Genomic DNA, 20,753 nt, shown 5'->3' on the forward strand with positions numbered 1-20,753 from the left:
TTTAAAACAGAAAATGTGTTAAAAAAAATGAAAGTGAATCCTCTCATGTTGAAAAATAGTCATGTGATTATATTATTTAATCACAATCAATCATTGATGATAAAATAAAAAAGTGAAAAATGTATAATTTTTAAATGAGTTGTTCTGATCAAAAAACATGACCACATGACCACTTTTCCACGTGAGAAAATCTAATCCCTCAAAAAATAATGGGAAAAAAATCATCTAAGTTCATGTGACGTGGCAATTAAAAAAAAAGGCTTAAACATTGCAATAAAACTGAAGCCATGGGCTCTTCTAACATTTCCCTAGCGCAAAGCAAGCAATCGCTTTTAGAAAATGCCACAGTCTCCACAAACTATTAGGTCCATTTTATTAAGTGAGACAAGACCCAAATACAAAAAAAGGGATAAAGAATTACCTTCGACCCGGTTTAAACTTATTATTGACTAGAATATAGGAAAAAATAAGGCAAAATTTCAAGCAAAACTGAGATGCAAATCTATTAAGCAAAGGGAACTCAACAACATTTATGTCTTACCCGCGCCACCATATACCCCCAAAATGTCAAACGCTCAGTAAAAGCAGCGTACTAAGGGAAAAGGCTACAAGGGACAAATAACCATATGAAGAACCTAAATTTACATTTTAAGCCATGAAATTAAAAAACCGTTCTAATTCAGGAAATCCAATTTACCATATGGTTCTTTTCCTGCTTAAGTTCAAATCAGTGAACCCAAAATTGAAAATAGGATAGGGATACGTCATAAGGGTTCTGGAAAATCTCACTTAGCACCCAAGGTTGGGAAATGCCCAGGATCTTCAATGGATGGAGCTGGTGCATTGCTGGTGGCACTTCCACGGTAACCTCCCCTTGAAACACCGCGGCCACGTCCCCTACCGCGCCCACCTGGGTTATAGTAGGTTTCCCCTTCAGCAGGCTTCAGAAACTCGTTGATGCTGACAGACTAAGAATATCAAATCAAAAGAATGAAGCAAAATAGTCAGTAAAAGCAAAGAAAATTGAAAGCAACCCGAGATCGTGACGTGAACAATATATTGCTGAAAAACCTTATAAAAAGGGTACACTAGAAAATGCAAATATATTGCCAGTAAAAAGCCAATCTTAAAAACAAATACAACACAAATGACAGAAGTTGTGGGCAAAACCAAGAAGAGTAAACAAAGGACCCGAGGCATATAGAAGGAAACAGAATATCTGAAAGTTTCCCAACAAAGCTTAACGTTGGTAATCAATTGAAGAAATTAGGTAGGCGACAAAGAAGCATTAGAACATTCTGTAAATGCAAGAAATTTTCTGTATGTGCAGAGAGAAAAACCAAACTTCAATGCCGAGTTCATTTACCATAACAAACTTTAAAAGAAACTAATTTTAATATTGTATATGATTGGTTAAAAATTGTCAACTAATGATGTCAACACAATTTCATATTTTTATCATTGTGAAACATCTTTAAATCATTATAGAAATTTTCAAATTACGTGCTTTCAGTGTCTTGCGTGACTTGAGTTGACTACTTTGTTTAAGTCAGTGCAGGTGTTTAATATGTAAGGCATAAAATGTGCCAGAGAAATTATTATCAACAAGTTCAACTGAACGATAAGTGAGAACTAACTCCAGCGAGAAGTGATTATTAAAGAATAGAGAGAACACATTTAGAACAGAAAACTAGAAATACTATAATAGTAAATCATCCAGAAAACAATCAAACTTATAGAAAATGATGTGCTTGTATAAAAAAGAACTCGTAGTTGAATTTAGAAAGATAAGCAATAGAAATATATAGTTGGATAATTATCATAAGAACCTCTTAACTGTCACAACCTACCGCTAATGACTATACTGCCACAAGTCACAACAATCACAAGAAAAGCAATTAGAATCCTGGAAATCAACAAGGCACAAAGACAGAACAGCTAGCCATGTCAAGAAGCCTAGGCTTGCCAAAAATGTTAAAAACAAGTTATCTAGAAGCAACTAATCTATCAAAATAAAGCATTAATTGAGTAATATTTGACAATTAAGCAGAAGAAAATGGCAATAATGGAGCTACAAACACAAAGTAACAAAGACAAGCAAAATCAACAAAATCACACCTTCTTGGATTTCTCTTCCTTCTCAGCCTCTTTGCGCTTATCTTTATCAGAACCCTTGAAAGAAGATAAAAGAGTCAAGATATTAGTAAGTATTTCCAATTAGTAGGTATCACCAATATAATATGGACAACTAATAATTAGAAGGGAAAAAGGGGGACAACAAGTTCTTACCAATTTAATGAAGATGTCGTGATTGTCTTTCTTGCTTGATAAAGGCTGCATGGATTCAAACTCTTTAGTGTCTACCTTTCTCGCTTCAGTCTTGGGTGCTTGCAGGGCCTTCCTTTTCTCTTCCTGAAGTTTCTCATATTCTTCCAGAGTCATCTCCTAATAAACGAACAACAGAACAGCAAACTTATAAATAAATTTCGAATATAAAACACTAAAATCAAAAGGCATGTAATTAACAATGATTTGGAACCCCTATAGCAAAGAAAGCACTTTAGAGACTAAAGTGAAAGTGGTAGCTGCCAATGAGAAAATCAGAGCGAGTAGATTTCGCTATCGATGAGTCTCTATTATAATATATAAACAGTCAAAGTTGTCTTGCACTAGGGTGTCTTGTAAAAAATTAGGAAAAGCATGGAAGAAAGATGAGGAACGAAAATATGTTGAATATATATATATATATATATATATATATATATATATATATATGCATAGAGTTTATGTGGAAAAGTGTTGGACATTCAAAATTAAAGGACCAGTTCAGAGAACCCAACAAACTTCCACAAGCAAATTCTTGTGATCATCGAAGTAGTTTGAAAGAGGGGGCTCAAATTCCAAATATAAGGCCTTATAGATATCCGCAATATCAGAAGGAACAGGTTGAAAAATCTGTGAAACAAGATGATATCTTCAAGACTGATTTGGCCAAGCAATAGCCCATATTCAAGCCCATTAATCTTGGTAAAGAAGAAAGTTGGCAGCTAGAGATCCTGTTTAGATTACCGGGCACGAAATCAAGTAACAAAAATACCCTATTCCATTCACAGATGAATTGGGGGAAGCTGTTATTTTTTCAAAACTGGATTTTAAATGAAGAAATGGTAGAAGAAAAAAGTGGTAGAAGTGGGGAACGGGCCAAGTCATGAGAAAGGAGATGAGTTGGTTATCAAGCAGGACATGTGGCAAGAAAATATTGGAGAAGTGGAGTAAATGAAAAAAGATGCAGAACAAAATGATGAGGGGATAAAAGTAGTGATAGGAGAGTAGTGGGGGTATGTATGCATATTATGATTTAATAAATTAGGAAAGTATTGAGATTCTGGGTGGCCAGGTCTTGGTCATTTTGGCTTTTCATTTTTCTGGGTGGGTTAGTCCTCCATCACAAGCTTCCTTCGCTTGAGAGGTTAAGTCTTAAATTTTTGGATTTCCAGTATTTGTGTTATTGTAAGGATCTCAGCCTCCAAAACATTAAGTTAATAATACAATCTTGTTTTGAGGTTCTATCAAATTCTAAACTGCATATATAAAAAAAATAAAAAAATAAACAAATGAATATGTAAAGCAGTCCAATCAATTTAGTCCGATGCGCTTTTTAGACAATCCAAGCTGGACTTAATGATTTATCATTCATACAAAAGACACACGTCTTCTGCTGGTCTGTTATGAAAACACACAATTTAGAGGATGCGGCAACGATTTAGAGTAAATGGAGAAAGTTTTAAATAGGACAAACATTCACCTTATCCTCGGGCTCTTTTTCTTCCGTTTCATTAGCAGCACTCTCCTTGTTTCCATCAGCTACATCTTCTTCAACCACAGGCTTCTCATCACCCAAATTCTTTTCAGTTTCATTCGCAACTTCATCAGTCACCCTAAGTAAATTATAAATCAGAAGGAAAGAAAATATAAACAATAACAATAGTTAAAGACAAAGAATTTCTACTGAAACCATGTAATAATTATTAAAATTATAGAACTACAGGATTTTAAAAAGAGTGCTTACTGAGCAATTTCATCAGTTTGAGTTCCCCAGTTCCCTCGTCCAGCACCTTCACGTTTGAAATCATTTCTGCAAAAAGAACATGGGGCATCAATATTGATAGAAACAGAAGTTCAAGAAACAAATTATTTGTTGGTTAAATCATCACCCTCTTCCAGTGCCACTGCGGCGTTCAAATGTTCTTCGTGGGCGTCCTTCTTCTTCACCAGCTTCGCCGTTGCTGAAACCTCCACGACGACCACCACGGTAAGGACCTCGGGGTCCACCATAACCACGTCTTTCCGAGGACCTCCCAGCATCTCCTTCCAAAGGACCCTGATTATCAGGGGCTCCAGGGGCAGGGAAAGAATTCTCATCATTGGAAGAGTCACGACTAAAACCACGACCACGTCCAAATCCGCGCCCTCCTCCTCGGCCTCCACGTCCAAACCCAGATGTTTCATTTCTGGCCTCCCTCACTATCAATAAGATATGAAGAGGAAAATGTGAAACACACAAAAAGAAGAGGATCATTAATAACCATTCAGAAATCAGGATTTCAAAGAACAAATAAACCCATTACTTAACTCACAAAAGAATACACACACGGAGAACAAATTAATCTTCTAAATCAGGTGATGTCGTAGCCAGATTATCAAAGCATGCATTTGAACAGACTTATAAGTTATGGCAGAATGTGTTTCGAACTGCAACTTCCAATTACAGCCCTCCAACCCTTTCGAAGGAAAATCCAATTGCATTATGCATCAACAAATCCAATAGCTAACAGTATCACTTATTATCATTTCTTTCAATAAATAAAACAGACTTCTCCAACTAAAAAAAAAATTGACTTAATACAAACTGTAGACTAAAATAAAACAGTGACATCGTATACATGCGGCAGACAAACTGTAGACAACAATGAAACCACGATAAACCCCATATGTAAACACAAAACAAACAAGATAACTAATAATCATTCATATAATAAATTCAAAGACATTTGATTATAAAATTTAAATTAAAAAAAAAAAAAAGCAAATGACACGTTTCAGTTTCACAAACCCATTTAACCAAATAATCTAACAGGATTACATGACCTACAAAACCTCAAAGGAACACATAACTAGATACGGTTCATCAACAAACAAAACATAAAAGTATAAAACAACTCAGAAAGGTCACATTCATAAAAAAAAAAAAGTATCAAACAAATTCCATTAACATTAAATCAAAAACCCCAGAAACAAAAATAAATCAAAAACTATCATCAGACCCCACAAAACCAAAACAACCGATTCAACAGTAACACCAACAAATTGGGAAACTGACCAGCCTGAGACGGAGGAGGCGGCTTGGAAGGAAGCTGAGCCAGCTTGTTCGGCTTACCCTGCTCCTGAGCCGCCGGAGCCTTCTTAGGAGCCACAGCAGCAGCAGCAGCAGCCTTGAGCTGTTCGGCGGCGATGAGCTGAGAAGGGTCTTCAGCATCATCACCCAACAAATCAAATGGGTTCATGGTCGCCATCTTTCACAAACACACCAACACGAAAAGCCAACCCCTCACTTTCCCTAAGACAAGGCCACCACCAACCCTTACGACTAAACCCACAACATCTTCATCGTCCTATTACAGACACAGGGATTCACAGATCAAAAGAAGAAACTCAGGAGAGAGAGAGAGAGAGAGAGAGAGAGAAGGGTAGGGAGGTAAGGGGGGGCTAAAAACCCTAGCCGCAAGGGGAGAGAGAAAGAAAGGGTAAGAGAGTGTGGGAAAGAGAGTGAAGGGAAATGGACAGCAACCTAATCTTAAACGTCGAATTTATTTGGTACGGTCTAGGAGTGTGTTGGTGTTGCTTACCTTACAGCAGATTATTTAATTACTTGTATTTTTATTTATTTTTTTATTTTTTTTGGTACATGTTGTATTTTTATTTTAACAATTATATATAAAATGATAGGATTATCATTTCTGCTTTTTAATGATAGAAATTTCTTTTCTACCACTGAGACATAAAATAATAAGAGAGACACCATAGAGAAATGAGAGATAAAATATTCTTTTTATGCTTTAGTAGTAGAAAAAACTTCTGTGAAACAGCAATGATAATAGAGAGATGGCAAAGTGAGCAGCCCGCCCCGTCCCGCTCCGCCATCAATTCGTCAAAAAATGAGTTAGCCTGCTCTATTCCGCTTTTGAAAGTGGGCTGAAAAACTCAGTCGGCCCCGCCTCGTTTGGCGGGTTGGACGGATTGGCCCGCCAGCCCGAGCTTATTTTACACTGACTCACCTCGGCCCGTCTATGCCCCCCATCAACCCGTCAAAAAATGAGCCCGCTCCGCCCCGCTTTTCAGATGGGTTGAAAAACTCAGCCTGCCCCGTATAGCGGGTGGGGCGGGTTGACCCTCCGAGCCGAGCCCGTTTTGTCATCTCTAGATAATACCATAAATATATATATATATATATATATATATATATATATATATATATATATATAATATGATAATATTTTAATTAAATTATAAAATGTATTTTTTATAAGTTTAAAATTTAGATCAAAATCCTCAGTCAATTGGATTGTCTAAGTTGGCGTCTCACGTCCAAAGAATAATTTTGGGCTTGAAGCTTAGAAGTATTACAAAATTATTTTATCGTTTATTTTAATGCACAATTGATATTTATTTTTTTGGAGTTACCCAACCTTAATGATTTTATCGCTTATTTTAATGCATTCTTGGGGAGGGGGCTAAACCTTTAGCCATCATTGTTCCCCCGCACTCCGGATTAGTCTCATAGCCGGCTCAAAGAGTCGAAGCTCGTGGGGATACCGGAGGGAGCCAACCAGCACAATTGATATCTTATTATTAAATAAAACTTGATTAGCATTCTTAATACAGAAAAATATATCTGCAGTTACTGCAAATAAATTATCTGCATTTATTTTCAAAACGACGTCGTTTTGAGATTGAAATATTAAAAAATTATAATTATAAAGACTATAATAACTCTAAAATAAATTAAAATTACAAAAACACTATGACTTATGTTCCAAAATGACGTCGTATTGGACTTCCTGCTTATAACTTATCTATAGTAATTACAGAAAAACAAACGTAATAATTGATAGAGAACTTCATAAAACTCACTTAACTTGATTAGTAAATAAAGGGATTGGTTATTCTACCTACCACTTTTTCTGCCTACCTTTGTCTACCACTATCCAATATCGTTAGATCAAAATCTCAAAAAAAAAAAAAAAAAAAAAGATAAATGTTAGTTAAGATTCTGATCTAATGGTATTTCAAAGTGACAGGTAATGGTAGGCAGAAAAAATAGTGGGTAGAATAACCTGTTCCATAAATAAATTTCGCAATTATTTAGATTAGTTTGTTTCTGGATGATTTTTTTAATTTTTCAAAAGAACTTTAAAAAGTATATAAATATTTAAAAAAAAAATGAATCGGGTATGCAGTTAAATTCATACAAAAATTCAATTTTGTCAATAAAATGTTAGCATTTGTCTCATTATTTTATCCACTGTCGGAATAAAATAACAAATTGATGTTCAAACTCCCACTGCTCTTTGAATGTGGTTTTTGAGTGGCAAATAGCCAAATACTGTTTATATGCGTAGTTTTTATTTATGAAAAAAGTGTTTTTCCTTTTAAATGATATAATTTGTGACATTTCACTCTCACAAAGAGGGGGACTAACACCTTTATATATTTTTGTCCATTCCCTTTCTTTCTTTATCTATCTCTTTCTCTCACTTAAAATGATACAATTTTATATCCTTTAAAATGATACACATTTTTTACATTATTTATTTTTTGGTTTACATTTGCATATTTTTAACAAACAGCAAATTATTCACGTTGACCTTCCGTTCCACTGGAGACTGTTTGTACCGTTCAAGTATGTCATTCTATTTGTATTTACCTCCATCATTCAAAAAAGCTAAATCAAAGATAAAAGTTAATAGGGCCGTTTTAAATCTATTTTGAAAAACAGTTTTTAGAATAAAAAAATAAAAAAAATGTTTGATAAAGTTTTTATTTTGTAAAAAAAATTAAAATTAAAATTATTTTTTATTTTTAAAAATCAAATTTAAAGAATATATCTTTGTTTCATTAATTGTTTTACAAAACAGTTTTAACAAAAAAAAAAAATCAGAAAAGAATCAAACAAACTGTCTGTTTCATATTGGGAAAACAATAAAAGTCCTGATACTTAAGTTACGAAGTTTTTTAACATTATCCAATGATGATGTGATGAGTAGTAAGTTAGTAATGAGAATTTTTGGTAGTTATAATATCCTCACTCTACAAATAATAAGAAGAGAAGGTTAGGATGAAAAGTCCTCGAAACAAAACAGAACACTAGGGGTGTTTGGTATGGAATGATGGAGAAGTGGGGTGTGAAATATTTAATTACCATGTTTGGTATGGGTATTGTGAAAAAAATCTCAGCAAATAATTTCCCGGGGCATTTCCCTTTTCAACATCACAAAAGCAAATAATTATCCCACTGATTCTTTTGTATTTTTTTTCCTCGTCTTAGATTCTGAATATAATATGTTGAGTCAAATAATTATCTCATCCATATTTTATCATTAACCAAACAGAGCATCAGTAAAATGAACCCAACTTTCCTGACAAAATTTTGGCCAACCAAACACTTTTTTGTAACTTACTCGGGATAAAAAAATTCCTACTAAATCCTCAACCATCTTTTTTTCAAAGTAAAAAAATATATCTCTTATACCAAACGTCCCGTTAATGTTTACGAAGAAAGCACAAGGGGCTGCGTTTTCCCGTTTTTATCCTCTCTCAGCACTTAGGGGGCGTTTGGTAACTGGTATTTTTTCAGGATTACAGGGAAACTAAATTTTTCTAAATTTTTAATTTTTGAATATTATCGTAAACTGATGTTTTCATCATATTTCTGAAAATCGAGATTCCCGAATAAAAAAAAATCTCTCCTCTACCAAACGCTCCCTCTTTACGTGAGCCTCTTCATTCACCACACACACTTCAAGTGAGAATAACAAATGGGCTTGCACATAATCTGGGCCTTTTTTATTACGAAAGAAGGGAGCCCAACCCTATAATTGTTTTTCGATTACTTTGATCGAAACTTGTTGAATTAGCTTCTTAATATGTTGAATATGCCTTAAAGGTTGGGGAATATAAATATTAAAACATTCTCAGGCTATGCACTCCAACAAATAAATAAGTGGTCTCAAGCCCAAGGGGCCTAGGGTCTTTATTTTAGGCATTTTGGTGGATAGTGTCAACAGTGGAAACACGATTTTAAGACCGACTTTCTCATGATACAACTCTTTCAAAACATTAAACTATTATATAAATGCACATAAATAATTTTATATTATATTTCTATCAAACTTGGGTTCTTGCAAATTGGTTAAATAAAAATAAATCCATTTTTATAATTGATTCATTTTAAGTTTGCCATTGAAACTAGTCCCGGTTGTCTGTTGAAATACAGAGAACAGTGGTATGATTGAACCCAAAAGACATTTTGTAGTATTGCCTAATATTTGTTATTTTTTATTTTAATTTTCTGAATGCATTGCCTGGTATTTTGATCACACAATAATCGCATAAGTTAGTTTTTCATTTTTTTTTATTCAGTTTCCACGAATTTCATTTAGGAAATTTCCAAACTAGTGTAGTTCATTTTCAAATAAGCTATCAAGTTATACATTCAGCATCTTCTCTTATCCATGAAGATTACCCGATCTTCTCTTGAAATATGACCTGATTTTTTCGGTGTAGTTGTCAAGAAGTGGGATCAACATGCCGCATAAGCCCAATAAACATGTCACACAAGCCCAATTACTGTTGTGTGTATCCAGTTTGTGGAATGAGCATGGGTCAATTGCGAAATGACATTGTTTGAACTTTGATGAATTCATATAATGAATGGCCCTCAAGAATCAAAAAAAAGATTGGCATGATAAAAGTACCTAATTTGGCGTTTATGGTCATTGGACGATACGCTCACTACTTGAAGGTCTTCGTTGATTTAATTAATAGTTTTAAAGTAAATTTGAAGACTTGGATCAAATCCCATTTTTTATTAGAAAATGAGGGATTTAGAAAAGTATAAAAGATAACCTCTTGTTGTATAATAGAGAGTAATGAATTATAAAAAGGAAAACAAAAACAGGAATACTAGTTTATTCTTGATGCACATATGCTTTTTTCTTTTAATTTCACTGGTCCAATCAACCAACTTGAGAAGTGAAACTCAAAACCTTTTACTGCAACACAAAATATAAGATTTGGTTTGGAATTGTTGAAATAAATTTATTTGATTTTGATTAAGTTGAATTAATTTAATCTAAAAAACAATGCTCATGAGTCATGATTGGAACTACCCATGAAAAAAAAATTAATTAATTTATAAATCATTTTTAATATTTGAAAAATTAAATTCATTTATGCTAATAATTTCTTTATTGTCTTTTATAAGTAGAATATGTAAAACGACTAAACTAATTAGGACATAAACATCAATTCAAACTCAAATCAAATCCTTTCAAATACATCTATGTTCAAGTGGATTTCTAAAACTACACAATTTAAATAAAAAATTTAATATCCCAAGATCAAACTAATTATAATCTTATAACTTAAAAAAAAAGTCATTTATAAATTAAACCAATTCTCCAATTTTGTAATTCCAATTCAATTTTTCCTACTATCATCATTCTTGTTTTAAGAAAAAAAAATAATCAAAACATCTGAAATATATATAAAACTGAAATCAAATTGCGTCCCTTTTCATTTATTTTATTCATCTATTTCTGTGAAGGATGAGAATTTATTGTTCTGAGGTGAAGTACAATAGATGAAAGAGCTGACTTTATACATTAATTGTTTCAATTAATATATTTAATTAATATATTTATAAATCCTTTCGGACATAAAAAGCGCCACATGCTTGCAACAACACTGTCTTATAGTTATTAATAACTCTCCCAAAAGATCTTCTAGTAACTTTCTGCTTCCCTTCATCACAACTAAGCTCTTAAATGGCGACCGAGTGTGCTATAAACAAAACTCAGTTCCCATCCCCAAAAAGTGATCATTGCCAGCTTAGAATTTCTTGCAGTTGTGGCTTAAATGTAGTGACAGAGAGACGGAGAGGGGAAAAGTGTAGCTGATATAAAATTAATGAGGAAATGATATAAAATTAATGGGGAAATGAATTCTGCCTTTTGAGACAGAAAATATTAGAGAAAATAAGAGAGAAACCTATAAAATGATGGATCTCACTCATTTTTTTTTTTCCAGTGGCAGAGAAATATTTTCTGCCTCAAAGACAGAAATCATTTTCCCAAAATTAATATAAAAGAACAACTTTTAAATATGGGTATAACTGTAGAAGTACTCATAAAATTGTGAAATAATCAAAGAATTTATATTTTCTTATGCAATAGGAGATAAGATATCTCATATTGTACTCACAAACTTATATGAATCACACTGTATAGGAAAAGAAAAAAGAATTGAAGTGGGTGTAGTCTCACATCTTTTTGAGTGCAGGAAAACTTATTGTCTCCTATCATATGAGATAAATATTTTCCATTATCAAAACATGGTACACTCTAAAAAGGTTATTTTAAGGCATTTAGTAATGAATTAAAAAATTATCAAATAAAAAATGCGCAAGAGGAAAGGGGAAAAGCCAACACCTGATTTTAATTGTTGACGAAATCAATCAATTTCCGGAGCTAAAACGAAAAATATTATTATTTTCTTAAAATACGAACTTAATAATCCTCTCAAGTAACTTAAAAATCAAATATATACGTTTAATGCTTTCAATATTACTCTCAATTTATAATAAGGATAGATTATATTTATTATTATTATTTTCTATTATCTTTTATTATCAATTTTATTATCGTTGAATTAAAATTAAATAAACGGTTATAAAGTAATATTAAGCGAGCCGTTGATTTGATTTTGATTTGACAATAAATTGGTAATAAAATAAGATGATAATAAGTATAATCTCTCCTTATAATATATATTTAAAATAAAACTTGTTATCTTTTTTAATTATTAAAATAGTTTTACAAAATAAGCATTTCTCTTACAAAATATTGAAAGTTTTCACTCGCGCCTCTATTTGTGCACTTCTTTTTATGTAAGTTAAAAGTTTCATTAAAGAGACCCCGTTCCTAAAAAGAGAAAAAAATCTAGTTAACATAAAATATATATTGAATAATGGGAAAAGATAAGCAAAAATAAATGAGGATGTATCTCATTGTAATATTATATTTTATCTATGTTTTTTCGGGACTTATATTTTTTGGGGATTGTTTTTCTTACGTTACAAAAGATAAAAAAAGGGAAAAAAGTTTTCGATGTTACTTTAGATAACTTTATCTAATGTTCATCGAAACGACGTCGTTTTGGGGTTAAAAAATTAAAAAATTAGAGTGATAAAAACTATTATAACACTGAAATAAATTAAAATTACAAAAATACCATGATTTTCGTTCCAAAACGACGTCGGTTTGATGAACATTAGATATAGTTATCGAAGGTAACATCGGAAAAAACAAACCCATAAAATAATCCTCCTACAAAAACAAATCTTATGTGGGACTCACTTTAAATTTTTTCTCTTTTTCTTATTCTCTCTTCTTTCTCTTCCTTTTGTGAGTGTAGGAACATTGCTCTTATCTTATGCAAAATAAGAAAAATAAATCCCATAATGTTAACACAAATTAATAATATTTTAGAATTTTAAAATCAGAATGACCTAAAATTAAATTTTGATTTTTACTCTTAGGGGTAGGATCATCTGACACCAATGTCAAATTTAAAATTTGACACTTTATTTAAAAGTCATTAGATAAAAAAAAAACAACTTTGATTTATAAACATATAATTCCATTGATCTTTATATATCTGATAGACGATCTAATAAAGTTTAAAAGTTTCTGTTTTATTAAAAAAATAAAAAATAGCGATATTTTCTCGAAAGCATACCAAAAACTAGGGGTGTGCAAAAAAACTGGTTCATTTGCCCTGCCCTTGATCTGACCTTGACCTGGCCTATAAATACCATTTTTTTTAACTGGTTTAAATACTGACCCACTTTTATTTGGGTCCTGACTTGTTTTAATAATAACTCATTGACCCAAAACTTGACTCGTACCCATTATGTAAAAAAAATGAAAAAAAATCACAATTACATTAAAAGAAAAGTTTTAACGTAAAACAATTACGTCAAAATTTTTCACGAAAAATAATTCCATCACAAAATATTTCGCAAAATTTTTTGACAAAAAATATTTTCATCAAAAGTTGTGACTAAAAACACTTCTGTAAAAAAATTTGACGAAAAAATTTTTTGGTCAAATTTTTTTACGGAATCTAAATTTCGTCAAAATATTTCACAAAAAAACATATTCATCAAAAATTTCGACGAAACACATTTCCATAGAAATTTTTTTACGAAAAAAAAGTCATCAAATTGTTTTACAGAATTCAAATTTCGGCGAAAGTTTTCTACGGAAACATTTTCGTTAAACTTTTTGACAAAAAAAAAAGAACGAAACACATTTCAATCGAAAAGAACGGAACACATTTCAATCGAAAATTTCCGACTAAATATTTTCGTCAAGTTTTTTGATAAAAAATATTTCCTTCAAACTTTTCAACGGAACACATTTCTGTCAAAAAATTTCGTAAAAGTTTTTGACAAAAAATATTTCGATATAAAATTTTGACGGAAAAAATATTCTGTCAAAAATTCTTTAGAGAATCTAAATTTCGTCGAAAGTTTCGAATGAAACATTTCCCTCAAAACAATTTCTATTGAATTTTTTGTCAGAACACATTCCCATCGAAAAACATTCCGTCAAAATTTTTGACTGAATTCTTTTTTCGTTTAAAACAATTGATGTAGGAAATAATATTCGTCAAAACTTTTGACGGAAATTAAATTTCGATAGAAAATTTATTTTTGTAAAAATTTTCATTAGAGAAAAAATTTCGTCGCTTTTCGACAAAAAGTATTTCGACGGAAAAAAAATTCGTGACGAAATTTTTGTCGTTTGCAACGTAGAAATTTTGTCGAAATTTTGTGACGAAATCAAGTCAAAAACGTGTCAGGTCAAATTTGACCCACTTCAGAAACCAAGTCAGGTTAGATCCGACCCGGTTATGAACTAGTTCAAAAAAATCCAAATCAAGTCAGACCTGACTTGGATCAAATTAACGCGGGTCGAGTCAAAATACCTGACCTATAAAAACCAAATTAGGTCGAGTAAGCACAAAAACCTGACCCGACCTGACCCATGCAAAGCCCTACCAAAAACTTGCCCATATAGTACAAGAAATTGGCACGCTGCATTCAATGTGTTATTGTAGTCTAGTCTTCGAATTCGTGGTTCTAATTTCCGAAGAAATTAAAGCCATCCTACACAGTTACTTGCCTCAGGGATGTTTGGTAGAGCAGAAATTTTTTTATCCGAAAATCTCGATTTTTCAGAATATGATAAAAACATTCAGTCTACGATAATATTTGAAAGGGTTTGGTATTTGTCATTTTAAATGAGATAAGTTAAGTCATTTTAAGAGAGAGATATATACAAGAAATGAAAATCATGTGAGAGAGAAAGTGGGTAATTTTTTTAATTTAAATTTTAAATAAAAAAAATTCTTGTGTCTATCTTTCTCTTAAAATGACATAACTTTATGTCATTTAAAATGACAAACACTTTTCCCTATCTGAAAATTAAAAATTTAGAAAAATTTAATTTCTCATAAATCCTGAAAAATACTGACTACCAAACACTATGGAATGAAGAGTACAGTTTATTCAAGACAACATCCTTTTTCTTTCATTATATCCATATGCATTTAGCAAGTTTCTAATGCAAATTGCAAACTTGCAAGGAGTACAACTTTTATCTTCTTAGTTTTTGGCAACAAAATTAAAATAATGTTTTTTTGATTAAATAATTATGTATTTATTGTAGTTTGGGGAAAAATTACGGATCTATTGCACACTGTGGCGTCTCTTTTGGGCGTCAGATGTGACGCCCCATTGAGGCGTCTTCCCCTTAGGGTGAGACGCCCAAATGAGGCGTTCCTTGTGAGGTGTTGACATGTGTCACTTTTTTTTCCAAAAAAAAAATTAATTTAATCATAAAACTTCTAAAGGCCATAACTTTTGACTTGAGTATCCAAATCAAGTAATTCTTTTTTTGATTCCACATAACTTTTCGAGATCTATGCAATAACATCTCATTTGATATATTTTATTTCTTACCAACATAATTTAAATTTATATCAGGTAATCCTTCTTCCTTATATATTTAAAATATTTATTTAATTATTTCCTTTATTAATACAGATTTTTCAAATTAATTTTTGAGTTTAAATCACAAATCAAATCTTTATTTTATTTTCCTTATTAATAATAATTGTTACTTTTAATTTAAATCACAAACCAATTTTTTTTATAATAAAAATAAACAAATTTATTTTTTTAATTTAATTCACACATCAAATCTTGATTTATTTTTTGTATTAAATCACAAATGCAGAACTCAGAGGCTTCTGAGTTTAAAAATGTGACACGTGTCAAAACCTAACACATCACCAATCACGTCTAAATTGGGTTTCAATTAAGAGGCAATTACGCCTAATTTAGGTAATTTTATTTTTGAAAAACATTCATAAGCCATCATTAATTTCAGACCACGAATAATAACCCAGAAGCTTATAACATTAATCTTTAATTTTAAAAATAATATCCTTCTTTCTTAGAAATTTAGAATATTTATTTAATTATTTCTTTTATTTCTACATATTTTTCAAAATTATTTTTTAGTTTAAATCACAAATCAAATCTTTATTTTGTTTTCCATATTAATAATATTTTTTATTTTTATTTTGAATTTAAATCACAAACCAAATTTTTGTTATGATAAAAAAAAGTATTATAAAAAAAATTTAAATCACAAATCAAAATTTTATTTATATTTTTATATTAAATCACAAATCTAGAACTCAGAGGCTTCTGGGTTTAACCGCTCTTTTAATATCATTCTTGCAAATTAAAATTGTGTTGGTAAGAAATAAAACATATCAAATGAGATGTGATTGCGTAGATCTCGAAAAGTTATATGGAATCAAAAAAAGAATTACCTGATTTGAATACTCGAGTCAAAAGTTATGGCCTTTAAAAGTTTTATGATTAAATTAATTATTATTATTATTTTTTAAAAAATGACACGTGTCAACACCTCATGAGAGACGCCCCATTTGAACGTCTTCCCCTTAGGGTGAGACGCCTCAATTGGGCGTCACATGTGACACCCAAAAGAGGCCTCAGAGTGTCCAATAAATTCATAATTTTTTCCAAAAATACAATAAATATGTAATTATTTAATTAAAAAATATTATTTTAATTTTTTTGCCCATAATTTTTCTATGGTAATACATATATTTCAAATATTTTTAGCGATCTCCTTTCTTAATAAATATCTCTATATGGATGGGACAACTGTCCTTGTACCTTTTGACTTTAAATGCCTTACCCTCTATACGTTCAATTGCAATAATTGGTCTAGTCTCTCTCACCCTGGAGTGCTTTTGATTTGAACGATGTGCTAATAAAAAGTATTTATATTCTATGACTTGACTGTGTGGTCCAAATTCAGCTAGGTCTTAAATTTTTTTTTTATAAATCATAACTTACGGAGTATTGATATTTCAAAAACTCTAACGTATCGTGTTTGACACTTTCCAACAATCTTAGACACTTCCAGACACTTTAACACACTTTATAAAAATTCAAAAAAATATTCAAAAATTACGTTGCATTGAGTTTTTAGTTCTAACTGTTAGATTAGTTGTATTACGATCATCAATTTATTGAGTTTAATATAAATATTTAGAATATTTTATGTTTCTTTACAAAATTTATGAATATTATAAGTTTAGATTCATTTTTTGGTTAAATTATTGAATATTTAAGATAATATATACTACATAAATTAAAATATTATTTAACATCAAAACGTATCCTAATGTGCCAAAATCTAATATTTTTTTAGAATTAACGTGTCAGAATGTCGTGTCGTATCATGTCACGTGTCCCGTGTCAGTATCGGTTCTACATAGATCACAACTATCATTCACAGAAAATAATTATATTTTTTAAATTCGTCCCAAAAATAATATTAAAAATAATTAAACACATACTCTACTTCAATTTGTTCAACTCTTATATATCAATTAAGAAAAAAAACGTTTGTCATTTTAAATAACATAACTTATATCATTTTACTCTCACAAAGAGGTTGAGCCCACACCTTTATTTTTTTTTTGTCCACTCTCTTCACACCTTTATTTTTCTTTTTGTCCACTCTCTTCTCTTTTTATGCGTCTCTTTCTCTCATCTAAAATGACACAACTTTACACCTTTTAAAATGATAAACATTTTTTCCACCAATTAAACTACAATCATTTGATACCACGTTTTCATTACTTTACCAAATTCTTCGACCTTTCGCTCGTACGATAAGTCACCACCGAACTGAAAAATGTGATTGCATAAAAGAGAAATTGAAATTTTTTTAAGTACTACGGTACTTCCCTTTATTAAATTGAAACTTTTTTATTCCAATATTCCATATATTTTGCTCTAAATCCCAATTTTTCACCCTTTTCAAGAGGGACGTATAAAGAATCTTAAGATACACCACACCGAAAGTTAGCTCAATATGTGAGATTATATATCTCAACAGGGTGGACCTACTACAATAGCACCCAATTTTTTTTTCCGAGAAATTGGATGCTAGTTTAAACTATGAGTTTGTTTTTTCTAAAGGTACTTTAGATAACTTTATCTAATGTTCATCAAAACGACATCGTTTTGGGGCGGAAATCATGGTATTTTTCCAATTTTAATTTAATTTAGGGTTATAATAGTCTTTATCATTCTCAATTTTTAATTTTTAAACCTCAAAACGACGTCGTTTCGATAAACATTAGACAAAGTTATCTAAAGTAATATCAGATACTTTTTTCCCTTAAACTATTTAGTAAAAGTTCATTCATTATTTTATACTTAACTTGATTCATAAGAAAAAAAAATACTCGAAACCAGCTTTTAAGTCCGTATATGGTCATAGAAATATATAACGCACGTCAAGATTTTTTTTTTTAAGTTCAAGTATTTTAACTGGATGTTATGACTAATTTTAAATTTATTGATACAGTGAATATAAGTTAACTGATTCATCAAAGACTATAATTTAAATTATTATTGACTGTTTACCAAAAAAAAAATTATTATTGATTTATTTTGGTTTAAATGGTTTAGCATACAATGGGTTTAAAATTTAGAAAAAAATTAAGCCTTTAAAATAGCCTGGTTAATTTACTACGTTGTCCAAATAGCCTTTAAAGGTATTTGGTAGAAGGAAAAATTTTAAAATCCTGAGAAAATGAGATTGAGAATTCGATTTATCCACATTTGGTGCGAGGATTGTAAAATTTTTTATGAAAAAATCGAATTCCTGTAATTCATGTTTATGAAGAAAAATTCTATCTTAGAATTATATCAAATTGGTGGTATTTTGAGAATACCATGTTAAAGGGAATATTTGATGATTTTTTTTGAGACATAATTAACCTCAATCCACATTCCCAAGAATATTTTACAATCAATCAAATCTAACAATAAGAAAATTAACTCAACATTTCCGTGAATATTTTGCAATTTTAATTTAATTTAGGGTTATAATAGTCTTTATCATTCTCAATTTTTAATTTTTAAACCTCAAAACTACGTCGTTTCGATAAACATTAGACAAAGTTATCTAAAGTAACATCAGATACTTTTTTCCCTTAAACTATTTAGTAAAAGTTCATTCATTATTTTATACTTAACTTGATTCATAAGAAAAAAAAAATACTCGAAACCAGCTTTTAAGTCCGTATATGGTCATAGAAATATATAACGCACGTCAAGATTTTTTTTTTTAAGTTCAAGTATTTTAACTGGATGTTATGACTAATTTTAAATTTATTGATACAGTGAATATAAGTTAACTGATTCATCAAAGACTATAATTTAAATTATTATTGACTGTTTACCAAAAAAAAATTATTATTGATTTATTTTGGTTTAAATGGTTTAGCATACAATGGGTTTAAAATTTAGAAAAAAATTAAGCCTTTAAAATAGCCTGGTTAATTTACTACGTTGTCCAAATAGCCTTTAAAGGTATTTGGTAGAAGGAAAAATTTTAAAATCCTGAGAAAATGAGATTGAGAATTCGATTTATCCACATTTGGTGCGAGGATTGTAAAATTTTTTATGAAAAAATCGAATTCCTGTAATTCATGTTTATGAAGAAAAATTCTATCTTAGAATTATATCAAATTGGTGGTATTTTGAGAATACCATGTTAAAGGGAATATTTGATGATTTTTTTTTAGACATAATTAACCTCAATCCACATTCCCAAGAATATTTTACAATCAATCAAATCTAACAATAAGAAAATTAACTCAACATTTCCGTGAATATTTTGGCTTATTAAATAATTTTTTGATAATATTCTCAAAAAAATTACTTTTCTATCATATTTCTGGGAATTGTGATTCTCATATAAATTTCTTTGAGTAAATACCATTTTAAGTCTCTAATAAAAAAAACACGGTCCCATTTTAGTCCTTTACAAAAAAAAATTAGTCTCGACGTCCCAAAGAAATTCAAAGTGGACCCATTTAGTTAAAATCGTGATCCTCACAAATTCAAAAAAGACCCATATTAATTTCTCAAAAGGACTAAAATAGGTCCATTTTGAATTTTATAGAAATCAGACGATTAATTTTTTTTATAATGGACTAAAGTGAGAATCATATTTTTTTGTTAACAATCAAAAGTGTATTTACCAAAAAAAAAAAAAAAAATCCTTTACCTAAAGCTCCCTAAGAGTGGTTTAATGTGTCATGATAAATTGCTGCGTGATAAAACTTTGACTTTACTTTTCCCTAATATGATGGTTTTGTAATTGAAAAGGATCTAAAACTTTAGGCGAAGTTTAATGTAAAAAATAAAATAAAATTATACAACATATATTGGTTTAAAGTTTAATAAAACTTAGCTTACCAAAAAAAAAAGTTTAATAAAACTTGACTTGACTTTACTTGCATTCATATTTTAATTTTAACACACGTATATTCCTTATACTACCCTTGTCTGCCAAAAAAATGAAAAAAAGTGCGTTGAAATGTGTATTTTTCTCGTTTTTAACCTAAAAAGGAAATTATTGGTGTAATATTAACGAAATAAAATTAATGTGCAAATGTCCCCTCTTTTAATACAAATACTATGACTACGTGGCTACTGGGCTAAAGCATGAAAATATTTCCGGTACATTTTATTATCAAATATGAAAAAAAATGTAACACATTTATATTATCATTATCTTTATAATTATTTCAGAAAAAAAATATCTATTCTGTAAAGGAAAATGATCCGTTTACAAATTTTTTTTACAAAATTTTGTAAATTACACTATGTTAATGGCGTACCCACGTCCAAGCCAGCAAGTAGGGGTGCTAAACGAGCCAGAGACCTTACAAGTCGGCTCGTGAAGGCCTAATATATTAATTTTTTTATTTTTTTATTTTTT

At 30.4% G+C, this 20,753-nt stretch overlaps 1 protein-coding gene across 1 annotated transcript; it reads right to left on the reverse strand.

Moving 5' to 3' along the window:
- Nucleotides 1-483: 483 nt before the first annotated feature.
- Nucleotides 484-5,846, reverse strand: LOC133306374 (RGG repeats nuclear RNA binding protein A-like). Its single transcript, XM_061506681.1, has 7 exons — nucleotides 5,381-5,846; nucleotides 4,215-4,524; nucleotides 4,070-4,135; nucleotides 3,806-3,938; nucleotides 2,290-2,445; nucleotides 2,119-2,172; nucleotides 484-968 (listed from the first exon to the last, which is right to left on the reverse strand). The coding sequence occupies exons 1-7, from the start codon at nucleotides 5,571-5,573 to the stop codon at nucleotides 786-788; spliced, it is 1,095 nt and encodes a 364-aa protein (XP_061362665.1). The 5' UTR covers nucleotides 5,574-5,846; the 3' UTR covers nucleotides 484-785.
- Between the last annotated feature and the right edge of the window lie 14,907 nt (nucleotides 5,847-20,753).

The sequence above is a fragment of the Gastrolobium bilobum genome, unplaced genomic scaffold (genome assembly GCF_033153095.1).
Source record: "Gastrolobium bilobum isolate Gb01-03AN ecotype WA unplaced genomic scaffold, APGP_CSIRO_Gbil_v1 utg21117, whole genome shotgun sequence".
In the NCBI taxonomy this organism is placed as follows: Eukaryota; Viridiplantae; Streptophyta; class Magnoliopsida; order Fabales; family Fabaceae; genus Gastrolobium; species Gastrolobium bilobum.

What these genes read in the sequence shown, in the direction of transcription:
- LOC133306374 (XM_061506681.1), bottom strand. Translation starts at nt 5,573, where the DNA reads ATGGCGACCATGAACCCATTTGATTTGTTGGGTGATGATGCTGAAGAC. An exon ending in GCCTCCTCCGTCTCAGGCTG is followed by an intron (nt 4,525 to 5,380) that starts GTCAGTTTCCCA and finishes TCTTATTGATAG; the next exon opens with TGAGGGAGGCCAGAAATGAA. An exon ending in ACGACATCTTCATTAAATTG is followed by an intron (nt 2,173 to 2,289) that starts GTAAGAACTTGT and finishes TCTTCTTTCAAG; the next exon opens with GGTTCTGATAAAGATAAGCG.